We start from the raw sequence: 15273 nt of genomic DNA on the forward strand, positions 1-15273 counted from the left end.
ACATTGTTTCTGAACATATTCCCCCTCAAATACTTGCTGATTAAGCAGGAATACAACTACTTACCTTATATGGTTAGAAAGGGTCATTGAAATGATAAATATCAATTTTAAAAATTGTTCTTTTTTGAGATTTATCTTCTATTTATGTATGTGTGTGCCTGTATGAGTTATGTGCACCTTTGTGCAGGGGCACACAAGAGCCAGAGGTGTCAAATACCCTATAAATAGAGTTAGAGGTGTTTGTGAGCTGCCATATGGGTACTGGAAACCAAACCCAGGTCTTCAGAAGGAAGAGTTAAGCAATTTTAACCAATGAGCCATCTCTCCAGGTCCCTTTTTAAACAAACATTTGTTTATTTGACGGGGAAAGATATGCATGCAGGTGCCTGAATAGGTTATGTCCGCTACCATGTAGGTTCCAAGGATTAAACTCAGATCACTGTTAGGCTTGACAGTGAGTACTTCGACTTATGTGCCATCTCACTGATGCTTCTTAAACTCTGCCCCAAATTTCCTCTTACAACTTGGATTTTTTACAACCTAACATTTTATTAAAGTTTTTTTTTTTAAACTTGGCAGCCTTCAAATAAATATTCAGTAATAAAATAGTATCTGTATTTATAGTATATTTATAGTATGTACTAGTGAGTAAACTGCAGGAAACTGAAGATGAGTTATCAGAGAGGTAGGAAGAAACCCAAGACTGAATGCTATGGGGGAAAAAAACACAGTCAACAATAAAACAAGCTTCATAGAGGCTCACTTCCAAAGAACCTTGAATGTACAGTTTTAGAAGCTTCTGGTATCTTTTGAATAGTAGTTTAAGGGGTGGGTGCATTCGTGGTAGGAGCCAATGAGCAGAAACAGTGGGCTACAGAGTGAGTATGAGATGAGAACTTTAAGAGAGTAAATAGAAACATCTAGACAGCTACCAGTGAATTTTATTATTTTATGTGATGAGTATTACTACATGCATGAGTATTTTGCCTGCATGTAGTATGTTCCCCACCTGCAGGCTAGAAGACAGTGTTGGATCCCTAACACTGGAGCTACAGAGAGCTGGAAGCCACCATGTGGATTCTGGAAACAAAACCCAGGTCCTCTGGAAGAGGAAACAGTGCTAAACCATCTATCTCTCCAGCCCCTCCACTGGACTCTTTCCTACCTTTACAGCCAAACAAATGAATGTTGGGTAGAAGGGATGGGATCCAGAACATGGACAGAGACAAGAGGAGGAATATTTAAAGAAGTACAAGTTTAACAGTAAAGGAGCTAAAGCTTCCAAATGATGGCAATTTGTTCTATAAAATAAGAAAATTATCAAATAGCAAGATTATTAGAGATTGAGAAGAACTAAGAGAATTGGAAAGTGAAAATACAAACAAGAAGATTCAGGTTAGCCAGGCAGTGGTGGCACACGCCTTTAATCCCAGCACTCGAGAGGCAGAGGCAGGTGGATCTCTGAGTTTGAGGCCAGCCTGGTCTACAGAGTGAGTTCCAGGACAGCCAGAGCTACAAAGAGAAACCCTGTCTCGAAAATTTAAAAAAAGAAAGGGAGGGAGGGAGGGAGGGAGGAAGGAAGGAAGGGAGAAAATACAATAACAATGATTACTAGTGAAAAACACTGAAATCTAACATTTATCAAGATTTTATAGAATACAGCACTCATCAAAGTGGTATCTCCTTACAACAGAAAGAGCCCATTACAGAAACCAGAACTTATCAAAATGCAGAGAGCAAGTGACTATATGGTGTCCAGCTCCAACTAATATATCTACAATATAACTCCTACATCTAAATATCAAGAATCATTGCTGAAGAGCAGGTAAAAAGACTGTGAGAGTCAGAGAAACAAGTTTGCTATGACATTTCATCTACTAGAAATGTCAGAGAAGCTAAGCCCATGAAGTATTAACATTTCTGCCTAAACAAGGATGACATCAGTAGGTATTCTAACATAAAAAGGAGAAATCACATGAGGTCTCACTCATAGACATAGAACTACAGACAACTAAGGAATGCTGAGAGGAGGGGAAAGAGCTCCCAAATTGGTTCTCCAATACCAAGTGTCAGCCCTGAAATCATGTAACAAGTAACATTACACAGACTGAGCTAGTTGTAGTCATGTATTTGGGAATACACACACACACACACACACACACACTTGGTCACATGCTCTTTGGGGGGAGGTCAAAGAAATAGAGGCCATAAATTTGAGAGAGCAAGGGAACATGAGAATGAATGGAGGGAAGAAGGGAAGGGAGAAATTATATAATTATACATCAATCTCAAAACATAAAACAAACTTAAAGGACCAACAATCTGCTCCCCTGTATGATTTTAACAGGTCTTGGTAAGACAGAGATAAAAGTGTTGCCAGAAAAATTTACAAGATATACTGACCAAAAAATATGAATCAAAAGATTATCATAATGTGTAAAGAATAAGTTACTCAGCTATGAAGTCTATACTTAGAGGGAAGTAAAGATTCAAGGTGAGGAACAAAGGAGAAGAATCTACAGAGGTGCTCAGGAGTCTGGGAAGTACTCTATTTTAGACTAATTAAATGAGGAAAACTAATGGTGGTGGTGCACATTTGTAATCCCACGAACTTAGAAGATGGAGGAGGCAAAAAGACCAGAAGTTCAAGACTATTCTCAGCCCAGCCACACATGAGATGTATTTTAAACATACAGAAGCAAATTAACTAAGCCACATGTAATGAACTAAGAATTAATTTTTCAATTAAGCATAAATTCAGAGAAAGAAAAGCAACACCAAAAAACACAAAATGAGGAGTGGCTGCTTGGAAGACCCAGGGTGACCAACTCGGCTGCCAACTGGGCCCTGATGCAGTGCTTTGAGTCTGTCCATCACAACATCTATCCCACCTACAAGCTGCTGGAGTGCATGGACGAGCAAGTAATTGCCAAAGAGCATGTGACCACAAGAGACCCCTGGAGGCTCCAAGGGGAGAGGAGTAGAAAGAGGCTGTATTGGTGGTAGTGGAGTCTGCAAGAGACTGCAGTGTCTCTGGAACAACCAGAGAAAGGTAGGTCCTATGGGAAGATGTGAATATATGAGACTCGGTAATTTTTTTTTCTTTTTTTTCTTTTTGTTTTTGGGGAGATCACAAGGGTAGGGGTGGATCTAGGAGGACTGGAAGTGAATGTGATCAGGGTGCATTATATGAAATTTCCAAATAATCAATAAAAATATTATGTTAAATAAAAAAGCACATAATATTTGTAAAATATAAATGTTTGTACACCAGCACATGCAAGCAGAGGCTCTCATTTACTCAACTTGGGTTACAATACCTCTTGTCAGGAAATGTTTTCCCAAGGCTTCTACAAAAAGAACCGTTTAGACATTTAAATATTTGTTCAACAAACATTAATTAGAAGTTTTCTGTGTACTAGGTCCTACATAATCTAACTATCTCCCTTAAGACACTCAGCCTCAGAAGAGAAAAAACATAATGATTGCGGGGCTCGAGAGATGGCTCAGCTGGGTTTGATTTCCAGCACCCATATGGCAGCTCACAACAACTCCAGGTCCTAGATGATCTGATGCCTTCTTTTACTTTAGTAGGTACCAGACACACAAATGATACAGACATGCATGCAAGCAAAACATACACATACACACACACACACACACACACACACACACACACACACACACACACATTTTTAAAAAATCAATTATCTGCTGGGTATGGTGGCACACATCTTTATTCCCAGCACACCCAGGAGGCAGAGGCAGGAAGAGCTCTGTGAGTTGGAGGCCAGCCTGGTCTACATAGTGAATTCCAGGACATCCATGTATGTCTGTGTACCACATGTATGCCTGGTGCCAGAGAGGCCCAGAAAAGGGTTAAGACCCCCTGTAACTGGAGTTACAGATGCTCCACTGAAAGAGCAGGCAGTGCTCTTAACTGCTGAGCTAATTCTCCAGCCCCTCTCCCTTAGTTTTTATCCCAATTCTTGATTTAAAAAAAAAAGTTCATACTCCCTTGGAATCTCCTAAATGATATAGTTTTTTGTTTTAATGAGGAGACTCCTACTGAAACTCTGAATGAAAATTAATTACAATGAAGACTATGCCACGATCAGAAACTGAGAACTTTGTACCTCACTCCCCAGGCTACAGATTGTGCTAATAATCAATCATGCTTTCATGAATGAAGTTTTCATAAAATCACTGAACTACAGGATTCAGACAGCTTTTAAGGGCTAAATATATGGCAGTGCCTGCAGGCTGGTATGTCCAAAAACGGCATGAAAAAAATCCCATGTTCATTCCTGTTAAGAGGCTCATCAAGGGACCAGCCACCTCAAGAATCCAATCAGTGAAAATATAGACATGGTGAAGCAAGAAGAGTTTAAGTTTAGCTAGAATGAAAAAGCAGCTATCTATAGAAGCTTGCTCATTAGGACAGGATCTTCATGATTCTAAAGGGAAGGACAAGAGCAGGGAGCCAGAAAGTATGTACATGCACAGCAATCTCAGAAGGCTATGATTCTGAGTGCATTTCTGGTTTCAGTGTTCTGCTGGGATTCTCCTGGACCAGAGAAACAACCATTTCTATTCTAAGTAGGAAAGGACTGCCTACAGGAGCTGTAGAAGAAAAATAACTCAGAAAACAGGTTAATGGAACAAAATGAAGTTAGAAAGGATAAAAAATGTGCACTCCTCCTTTAAATCACCAATTTTAAGGGCATTTCTGTTACATTCCCAGATACCTCACTCTCTTTACCCAGCTATTCACCTCTATCCACTGTTACATCCTTTATAATAAATAGGTAAACACAGAGTTCTGTGAGCCATCCTAGCCAATTATTGAACATAAAGAGGGAGTCAGGAGAACCACAGCCAGTGAGTCAGAAACACAGATTAAATAACCTGGGAGCTCTCAGCCAATAAAGCTAGGCTCACAACCAAAAATAACCTGAAGCTTGAGATTTGCTTTTGAAATAGGGGAAGTATTAAATTAAGCCTTGACTTGTGGGACCAAAGGCTAACTCCAGGTACTGTATGTACAGAGGTTAAGTTGAACTGTAGGACACTCAGTTGGTTTCTGCTAGAGAATTCTTAGTATGTAGGGAAAACACCCTACAAATAAGGTATCAGAAATGTTCTGTTGTGGTGAATATGAAAATGACAGCATTAATAGGCATTTTTCCTTCTGATCTATAAGTTTCAGGCAATTTTTACATTTACAAAAAAATATGTTTCCTATATATAAAAGAGCTCATCCTAAAATTTATATGGGAAGGGAACTAGAATACTAAAAACTTTGAAACAGAAGAAAAGAAATAAAGAACTTCTCAATCTAATACTAAGTCTTACAATATTGCTCAGTAATGAATGCAGTAAGGCAGCAGCAGGACAGTCCATTATGTTATCAGAACAAAACAAAGAGAATCCAGAAATAAACCACCACGTATATAATAAACTGACTTTACAAACATACAAAAGGTATTCACTGCAGTAACAACTTCTCAATCAATTATATTACAACTACACATCCATAGACTAAATAAATAAAATTATGACCACCCCCTGAGATGTATGCAAATTACTCCAAATTGGAGTAAAGGTTTAGATGTAAACTATAAATCTACACAATTTTTTTTTCAGAGCTGAGGACCAAACCCAGGGCCTTGCACTTGCTAGGCAAATGCTCTACCACTGAGCTAAATCCCCAACCCACAATTTTTTAAAAAACATAGGAGAGCTGGGCAGTAGTGATACCCTTCAATCCCAGCACTCAGGAGGTAGAGGCAGGCTGATCTTTTGAGTTCGAGGCTAGCCTGGTCTACAGAGCAAGTTCCAGAGCAAAATCTAGGCCAGCCTGATAGCTCATACCTCTACTCAAGCATTCAGGAATCTAAAGAAAAAAGTTGCAAGCCAGCCTAAGTTGAATAACAAGAGCCTGTCTCAAAAAAATAAAACTACAAATGCAATCCACCAACATGCTAGCAGATAAAGAAATAGTGGCCCAACTACACAGAATACTGAAAAGTTAAAAAAAAAAAAAAAAAAAAAAGGATTACAACAATTTGCATGGGTGGGTTTTCTGTTTTGGTTTTAAGGCAGGGTCTCACTATGTAGACCAGGATGGCCTTGAACTCACAAAGATCTGTCTGCCTCCCACAGATTATGGGCACATGCCACTACTCCTGACCCAAAATGAGTTTTGAGGTAGACATTAGAAAATAAATCTAGGGGGGCTGGAGAGAAGGTTCAGTAGTTAAGAGCACTGACTGTCCTTCTAGAAGACCTGGGTTCAATTCCCAGCAATAACATGGCAGCTCACAACTGTCTGTAGTCCCAATTCCAGGGCATCTGGCACCTTCATAGATATACATGCAGGCAAAACACTGATGAACATAAAATAAAAATAAACAAATCAAAAAAAGAAAAAAGAAAGAAAAGAAGAAAAAAAGGAAAGGAAAGAAAAAAGAAATCTAGGGTCTCAAAATGGTAGGTACCTGCCCTACCATTGAGCCTTATCTCCAGCCCACTTCAAACAACTTTAATGGTACTCAAAAGCACTCTGCTTAGGTAAAAATCATCTTCAAAAGATTATTCAGTACAGAGCTCCACTTATATAATAGTCTCATGGAGAACAAAAACAGATTAGATTTTGTTGTAAGGGCATAAGTACAGGACAAGTACAGAGGTGTTACATTAAGGACATTCCTCTGTAATGATGAACCAGTTGTATTGACTGTTGGTGGTCAGTAGACAAACATACTCAGGAGATGAATCCACACCTGTGTCATGGTTAGGATGAGCATGTCCCCCATTACCATTTATTTGAACACTTGGTCCCTGTTGGTGGCACTGTTTAGGGAGGTTTAGGAAGTGCAGCCTTGTTAACAGAAGTGTGTCAATGCAGGAGGGTTTGAGAGTTTAAGAACTCCCACCATTTCTAGTTGACTCTCTCTGCTGTCATTGCTGTGTGTGTGTGTGTGGTTTAAGATGTAAGCTCTACTACCATGTCGACTGCCTGCTGCCAGGCTGTCTTGGCATTATGGACTCTAACCTGGAACCATAAACCAAAATAAACTCTTTCTTCTATAAGTTACCTTTGCCCACAGCAATAGAAAAGTAACTAATACAATGAAAACACACAAAAACAAGCCTATCAAAAGTCAAGTATGAAGTAACATCAGCAATCAAAACTATTGTAGTATAAACCTGGTAAGGAGTCAAGAGGTGAAAGAGGGAAGTTCAGAAGTTCAAGGTCTTCCTTGGCTTCATAGCAAGCTCAAGACTACATGAAACTTTGTCTCAAAAAATATATACATACTAACAGAGCCAGTGGGATTGTTTAGCAGGAACAGGTATTTGCATCTTGGAAAGATTGAAAACCGGAGTTCAGTCCTTGAAAACCCATGTAAAGGTGGAAAAAAGAGAAGCAACTCCACAAAGTTGGCCTGTGACCTCCCCAAGTTGCTATAGCATACATGAACACAAATGAACACACAAACACACACACTGAGGCTGTCTTAGCAAATTAAGGCACTTGCTGCCAACCTGAATTTGATCCCCAGAGTCCACGTCATGTAAGAAAAGAACTAACTCCTATAAGTTGTCCTTTCACCACCAAACACGGTGGCATGCACACATTCACATATACGAATAAATAAATATATACATACATACATACATGAATGAATACAATGAAAAGTTAAAATATGTATGCCTATATATCAGTGTGTGTGTGTGTGTGTGTGAGAGAGAGAGAGAGAGAGAGAGAGACAGAGACAGAGAGAGACAGAGAGAGACAGAGAGAGACAGAGAGAGATTTAATGTTTATTGACTGGTTTTGACATTGTACTGCTTGCTAAGTGACATCACTAGAAAAAGTGGAATCACCGTATTCTCTATATTCTATTTTTTTTAAGATTTGTTTTATTTTTATTTCTGGTGTAAATGGGTATCCGTGTGTATTTTATGTGTGCAGGTGCCAGGAAGGCCAGAAGAGGGTGTTAGATACCCTGAAGCTAGAGCTGCAAGCAATCTAGTCACCTAATATGAGCACTGAGAACTGACTGTAAGAACAAGTGCTCTTAAACACTGAGCCACCTCTCTCCAGTCCTCAATATTCTATTTTTCCTGTGAGACTACAATTATTTCAAAATAAAATGTTAAGTAAACAAATGTAAAATCATATTTCATTCACTGTCTTCCTAGAAAGGCAGTTTACTTTATCCTCAAAATGCTCATACACTAAAAGACCATTTCTTGTTTGAGTTTTGAGCCTCTTGAAAAAAAAATCATTAATTCTGTTGCCAGGAGCAATTTTATTCCCTTGGCTCAAGTAGTTCATTTCCAGTGAAGATGAAAACTAAGAGAAGTCAACCGAAGAAATTAAAAAATAAAAGTGTGATGGAATTACAATAAAAAAAAAATTCTGCCATTAAAAAAAAAAATCGGAGCCAGGCAGTGGTAACACAGGCCTTTAATCCCAGCACTCAGGAGGCAGAGACAGGTGGATCTCTGTGAATTAGAGACCAGCCTGGTCTATACAGAGAGTTCCATGACAGCCAGGGCTGTTACACAGAGAAACCCCTGTCTCAAAAAAAACAAAATGTACGTTAAGCCAGCAGGATGGCTTAGCAGGTCAAGGTGTTTATTGTACAAGCCTGGCTAGCAACCTGAATTTCACCCCTAGAATCTGTGTAAAGATGGAAGGAGAGAACTAACTCCACAAAGTTTTTGTCCTCTGACCTTCACACACACACACAGTACATGATACACACATGAATATGCAATAAGTAGTCAGAAATCTCATCAAGTTATAAGCAATCACAGATAAAAAAAATCAGTTAATCATATTCTTATGTTTTTCATGAAACAGAAATCCAATAAGAGATACATGAGACATATCAAAAATTATGAAACGTTACTGAGAGAAGTTAAATATTTAAATAACTGTAGACAGCAATCATGTTAATGGACTGATAAATGTCCATTTTCCCCTAATTAACCTGTTGGTTTAATGAAATACCTATCCATTCCCAGCAGCCATCCAACCTCATTCCCTTCCATCCTGTTAGGGTTTTCATCTGAAATGTTCCTCTCAGGCTTATTTTACTTACTAGGACTAGACTGGCAGAAATAGGTCACTAGAGGTAGGCTTTCTAAGGTTCTATCAACCCCTGGTTCCAACTGAGGATTCTGCCTCCAAGTCCACTACTATGTAAACAAGCTGCAACCTCATGTTCCTATCGCCAAGAACTGAACCTCCAACAATGCCTTCAGAATCACCACGACAGAATGAAATTTCTCTGAATCAATAAGCCAAAATGCAATTCTCCTCCTGTCATGTTTTATTGGGTGTTTCTGTCACATTAACACAGGGGTAACTTACAGACTTCCTTCCCTTCATTCTGATAGATATTAACAAATTGATTATAAAAATATAAGGTAGATGTAGTGGTACACATGTGTAATCTAAGCATGCAAGAGGCAGTATTATTAAGTTCAAGGTCATCCTCAGCTACATAGCAAATTTGATATTAGCCTGAGCTATATGAGACTGGTGCAAATTTAAAAAAAAAAAAAAGTTAAAATCACATGAAAAAAAGGAAACAGAACAAACAAATCAACTTTGAAAAAGAACAAAGCTAGCTTTCTTATATATATAACATCAAGACTTACTTAAGTGCTCTAATAAATAATATCATACTGCCATCAATAGAGACAGGATAAAGTTATAGAAATAGGCTGAGAATACATCATCTTTAAATAGAGGCGCAAAGTAATTCAGCAAAAAAGGACAGTCCTGTGGGAGAAAGTAGCTTAGTTAATATTGAATGCAAGCCTAGGATGCATGAAGATTGAATTCCATCTCCTGCATCACATAAAATCCAGTCTGTGATTCCAACACATGGAAAGAGATACAGGAGGATCAGGAATTCAAGGTCACACTCAGCTACACAGTGACCCTGGTCTACATGAGAGAAAATAGGCTGAAGTGGTTGAAAGACAGAGAGTATAAGCAGAAAAAGCAAACAAAAACAAACAAAATAGTACTTTCAACATTTTTTTTAGATTTATTTATTTATTATGTATACAGAAAAGGGTGCCAGATCTCATTACAGATGGTTGTGAACCACCATGTGGTTGCTGGGAATTGAACTCAGGACCTCTGGAAGAGCAGTCAGTGCTCTTAACCTCTGAGCCATCTCTCCAGCCCCTTTTCAACAGTTTTAGAACAAACAGATATCCACATTTAAAAAATATAAACGAGGCCTGCAATGGTGGCGCATGCCTTTAATCCCAGCACTCGGGAGGCAGAGGCAGGCGGATCTTTGTGAGTTCAAGGACAGCCTGGTCTACAGAGTGAGATCCAGGAAAGGCGCAAAGCTACACAGAGAAATCCTGTCTCAAAAAAACCAATAAAAATAAAAAATAAATAAAAAATATAAACGAGGGGCTGGAGAGATGGCTCAGAGTCAAAATGGCCTAAAGTCAAAATGACAGCTAAAAATGACAAGAATGTAAAGAAACCAAAATTCTTCAAATGATTAAATATAGTTACCATATAAACAGTAATTCCATACACAGACACACAGAGACAGACACAAATACACACACAAATAAAAACACATGCTCGCATAAAAATCTATACATCAACTTCACAGCAACATTATTCATATGCCAAAAGGTAGAAGCAGACCAAATATCTAGCAAATGATAAACAAAATGATATATCTATACAAAAGAGTATTATTTAGAAATAAAAATTAAACACTGACACATCCAATATGAATGACCCTTAAAAGACATTTGAGAGCTGAAGAGATGGCTCAGAGGTTAAGAGCACTGGCAGCTCTTTCAAACTATTCTTTTCAGCAGCATTGCCCCTATTAAAATCTACATCCTCTTTTTTTCTTAAATCTCACACCGGGGCTGGAGAGATGGCTCAGAGATTAAGAGCACTGACTGCTCTTCCAGAGGTCCTGAGTTCAATTCCCAGCAACCACATGGTGGCTCACAACCATCTATAATGAGATCTGGTGCCCTCTTCTGGTGTGTAGGAATATATGCAGGCAGAACATTGTATACATAATAAATAAATCTAAAAAAAAAAAAAAAAAAAAAAAACAACCAACATTTGAAGTGAAAAAAAAAAGTCAATCATAAAGGCCACATATCAACCCAGTGTTGGTGGCACATACCTTTGATCCCAGCACTCAGGGGGCAGAGGCAGGAGTTTAAGGCCAACCTGATCTACAAGGGGAATTCTAGAACAGTCAGGGCTACATAAAGAAACCTTGTCTCCAAAAAACAAAACAAAAGTTATAATCATACAATTATTTTCCTGATAATAAGTAATCAGTACAAGTTACAAAGTAAGAGATCAGAATATATTTAATGAAAATTTCAATCTTATTCACTCAGAGAAATTAACTAAAATTCTAAAAATGAAAATAGAACAAATATCAATGTGATAAATGAGGATCAAGGATTTATTTCTAGAGCAACCCCAAGCTTTACTGAATAAACACTTACCAAACCAGCAGTAAGGGAAGGTGCAGACTGTCCAAGGGATTGGTTTCTCATTCGAACCAGGTTTGACGCTTCTCCTACAGACTGCCAAGTTACCTGCCCCACACTGCTGTGTACACTGCTGGACAAAGGGAGCAGCTGCTTACCTTCAAACACAAGGCAGAAAACATTCATGTAATTTTATGTTGACAAATGAATGAAAAAATACAAATGCAATGTTGTCAAGTGGACAAAAAAATATTGGCACAAACCAAGGGAGATTGCCTTATCTATGTTAGAATCTGAAAGGGTGGGATAGTAAAGCAAGCTGAGTATATTCAGTTCTCAGTACTATTCAACCACAACACTAACCTCACAAATTAACACTTAACCTATCAGTCTTAAGCGTTTCTAAGTCCTTCCACTACCCTATTCAAGTGCAATGAGTGCTGCAGAAATACTGTTCAAAACAAGCCTGAGCCAGGCGGTCATGGCACACACCTTCAATACCAGTACTCGGGAGGCAGAGGCAGGCAGATCTCTGTGAATTTGAGTCCAGCCTGTCTACAGAGTGAATTCCAGGACAGCCAGGGACACACAAAGAAGAAAAAAAAAAAAAGCCTGAGCCTTTTGATTTCAGAAGGCAAATACTGAATCCATACTGCTCTCACCAGATTCCATGTGCTCAGTCTAGGTTTACCAACCACATTAATTGCACTGAAATATACATGAAAGTCAAGCCAGACATAGTAAAGTTCAAGTAGCAAATAGCCAGCCAGTCAGTCAGGACAATATAAGAACCTATCTTCAGTAGTGGGAGGGGCAAATAAATGAAAGTCACCCATGAAGACTAAGAGCCTAGAACTGCAATGATTTTGCAGATGGTTTACCAGTCCCATTTCCCCCTTTTCTTCACATCCTTCATATTGCTGCTAACCAAAATCAATGTGATTGTGCCATTTATTTCCTTTAAAAGACATATGATGACTTCCCCGATGTTTAAAGAATAAAGGCAAACTTTTTATTATTCTAAAAAGAACTCCAAAATTCAGACTATCTTTCTGGCCTCATCTCCTCTTTTTCACAATCTTCCCTCATTCAACTTCACTATTATGCTCTGCATTTTTCATGATTTCTTGATTACTCAGGTCACTTGAATTCTCTTCCTGTACCTGGCAAAATCTTAGTTATTCAAAGTTTTCTTGTTTTGTTTTTTTGTTTTGTTTTGTTTTGTTTTTTGTTTTCAAACAAAATATGATGCAATTCATTTGGATAGCAACCTGGTAAAAACCAAACAAAGAAAATTAAAGTTTAGAAGAAAAATAAAGATTCAGAATGACTACAGTCTGACTGGCATGATGACATATAACTGTAATCCCAACACTAAGATCTCTTTGAGTTCACTGCCAGCCTAGTCTACATAGCAAGTTCCAGGCTAACCAGGGCTATGTAGAGATCCTGTCTCAAAAATAAATAAATTAAAATAAAATAAAAGGGGCTGGAGAGATGATTCAGTGATTAAGACTGCTTGCTGCTCTTCCAGAGAACCAGAATTTGGTTCCCTTCCTGGCAACCACTTAGCTGATTACAACCCTTTGTAATTCCAGTCCCAGAGGACCCAATGCCCCTCTTCTGGCCTCCTCTGGAACCAGGGATGCCCAGACATACATTCAGGCAAAACACTTACACACATAAAATAATAAAATAAATTCAAAAAAAGAATAAAAAAACATATATTTCTTAAAGAGAAATTTAACCACTTAAATTTAAAAATAAACCTAAAAGGCCCAGGCATGGTAGCTCATACCTTTACTTTCAGCTCTCAGAAGAGAAGGATCTACAAGTTCAAGACCAGCCTGGTCTAAAAAATTATAAGTGCATACTTGTGGAGAAAGAAGACAACCCTGGGTGTCTTTTCTCAGGTACCATCCACCTAAATTTGTGAATGAGAGAGACAAAGTCTCTCAGCAGCCTGGAACTCACCAAGCAAGTGGGTTATGTGCTAGACAATTCAGTAAACTCCAGGAACCTCCATAACACTGGGATTCTAAGTGATGCCACCACACATGACCTAGCTAACTCAGTTAACCCACCAGCCCCACAGTTTTCTTCTTTTTTAACGTTTTTTAAATTTATTTATGACTGCTTTGCTTTGCCTGCATGTGTGTGTGTATGCATGACTGGTGGTGCCTACAGAAGTCAGAAGAGTGAGAGATCCCCTTGAATTGGAGTTACAGATAGCCATGAAGCAATATGTGGGTACTGGGAATCATACAGGTTCTACGCAAGAGCAACAAGTGCTCTTAACCTCTGCACCATCTATCCAGTCCCAGTTTTATTGTTTTCCTTTATTTATTTGTTTGCTTTTTTGTTTCTTTATTTTTGGTTTTCCAAGACAGTGTTTCTCCTTGTAGCCCTGGCTGTCCTGGAACTCACTCTATAGACCAGGCTGGCCTCAAGATCTACCTGCTTCTGCCTCCCAAGTACTAGGATTAAAAACATGTGCCACTGATAAATTTAATTCAGTAGTTATATACATCTCGATTGGCTTTGAAAATTATAAATTTATAAACTCAAGTTCCAGTTGCTTTTGGGATACTATCTTATAAGGACTCCAACATACAGTATGGCTCGATAAGGAAGGGAATGGCTCAGTTGCCTTTAGCCTACTGGCTATGGATGAGATAGGACCTCTGTTGGTCTTTTCTGTATCAAACACACAGATTGCAAGCCCAGTGCCACTTTGAGATCTTTGGCAGCAATTAACCATGCAGCTCACACACAATTAAGCCAGTATGATAATGAGTATTCAGAGATGGGTAATGCCTGGGGGGCACTCACCAACCTAAGACAGAGCACCTGTGTGGCCTGGGCAGATGTCTCCATAATGGGTAAGGTGACCTGCTGACGTCCTACGCAACCCAAGTCAGAAGCTCATTTTTTAATAAAAGGGGGACCTGCAGGGCCCTGGCCCCTGTTTTGGGTAACTGTTGCCTTGCTCGCGGACTTTGACCTTAATATCCTCCCAATGATAATTCCCTGCCAGGTTCCACCCTCCTGAATGCTTAAGGGAAGTTCCTTGTCTGTGTATCCTGAATAATGGGCGTTAACAGCTTAGATGCAAGATTGTAAAACATCAGTAGCGAACTTCTGCCCTCCGGGGTCCTCCCATTGTGCTGTAAGCCTGTATTTAAGACCTCCTACCCCCTTCAAGAAATGACATTCGACATTTAAAATTAAATATATATATATATATATAATTGAATGAATACTGCGAATGTAATCTATGAATACCACAAATGTGATTAATATCATGAGTGTAATTTAAAAAATAAATAAATAAATAGATAGATAAACATGTGCCACCACCATCCAGCTTGTTTTTCTAATTCTTAATTCAAAACTCGTATAGGGCTACTGAAATGGCTCAAGGGGTAAAGGCACTTGCAGCGAAGCCTGATAACCTCAGTGACCCTCCAGATTATCATGGTGGAAAATTAATTCCTAAAAAATGTACTCTAATCACATACATCCCATGGCATATACCACACACATATACAAATCAGTAAGTTTTTTTTAAAGTTCAACTTATCCATAGACAATCAGAAGATGATCCTGTTCTTAAAAGTTGAGCAGAGTTCTATGAAAAATAAAAGCAGAAGGATGAAATAAAAATGACAGCACAATAGTGAGACAATAAGGCCAAGGAGAATATCACTGAAAAGCAACTGAAAGAAAAGAATTGAGCCGGGCGGTGGT

General features: G+C 38.7%; 1 protein-coding gene across 16 annotated transcripts in view; it reads right to left on the reverse strand.

Annotated features, from left to right (window-relative positions):
- Positions 1–15273, reverse strand: part of Mast2 (microtubule associated serine/threonine kinase 2) — a 173615-nt gene that overhangs the window by 126254 nt on the left and 32088 nt on the right. For 9 of the 16 annotated variants that reach the window (XM_076564842.1, XM_076564841.1, XM_042271654.2 and 6 more), the window contains one exon: positions 11539–11681. The exons of the other annotated variants lie outside the window; for them this stretch is intronic. In XM_076564842.1, coding sequence (XP_076420957.1) covers positions 11539–11681 — 143 coding nt within the window. The remainder of the gene's footprint in view (positions 1–11538; positions 11682–15273) is intronic. 16 annotated transcript variants of the gene reach the window in all.

The sequence above is a fragment of the Peromyscus maniculatus genome, chromosome 2 (genome assembly GCF_049852395.1).
Source record: "Peromyscus maniculatus bairdii isolate BWxNUB_F1_BW_parent chromosome 2, HU_Pman_BW_mat_3.1, whole genome shotgun sequence".
NCBI classification, from domain to species: Eukaryota; Metazoa; Chordata; class Mammalia; order Rodentia; family Cricetidae; genus Peromyscus; species Peromyscus maniculatus.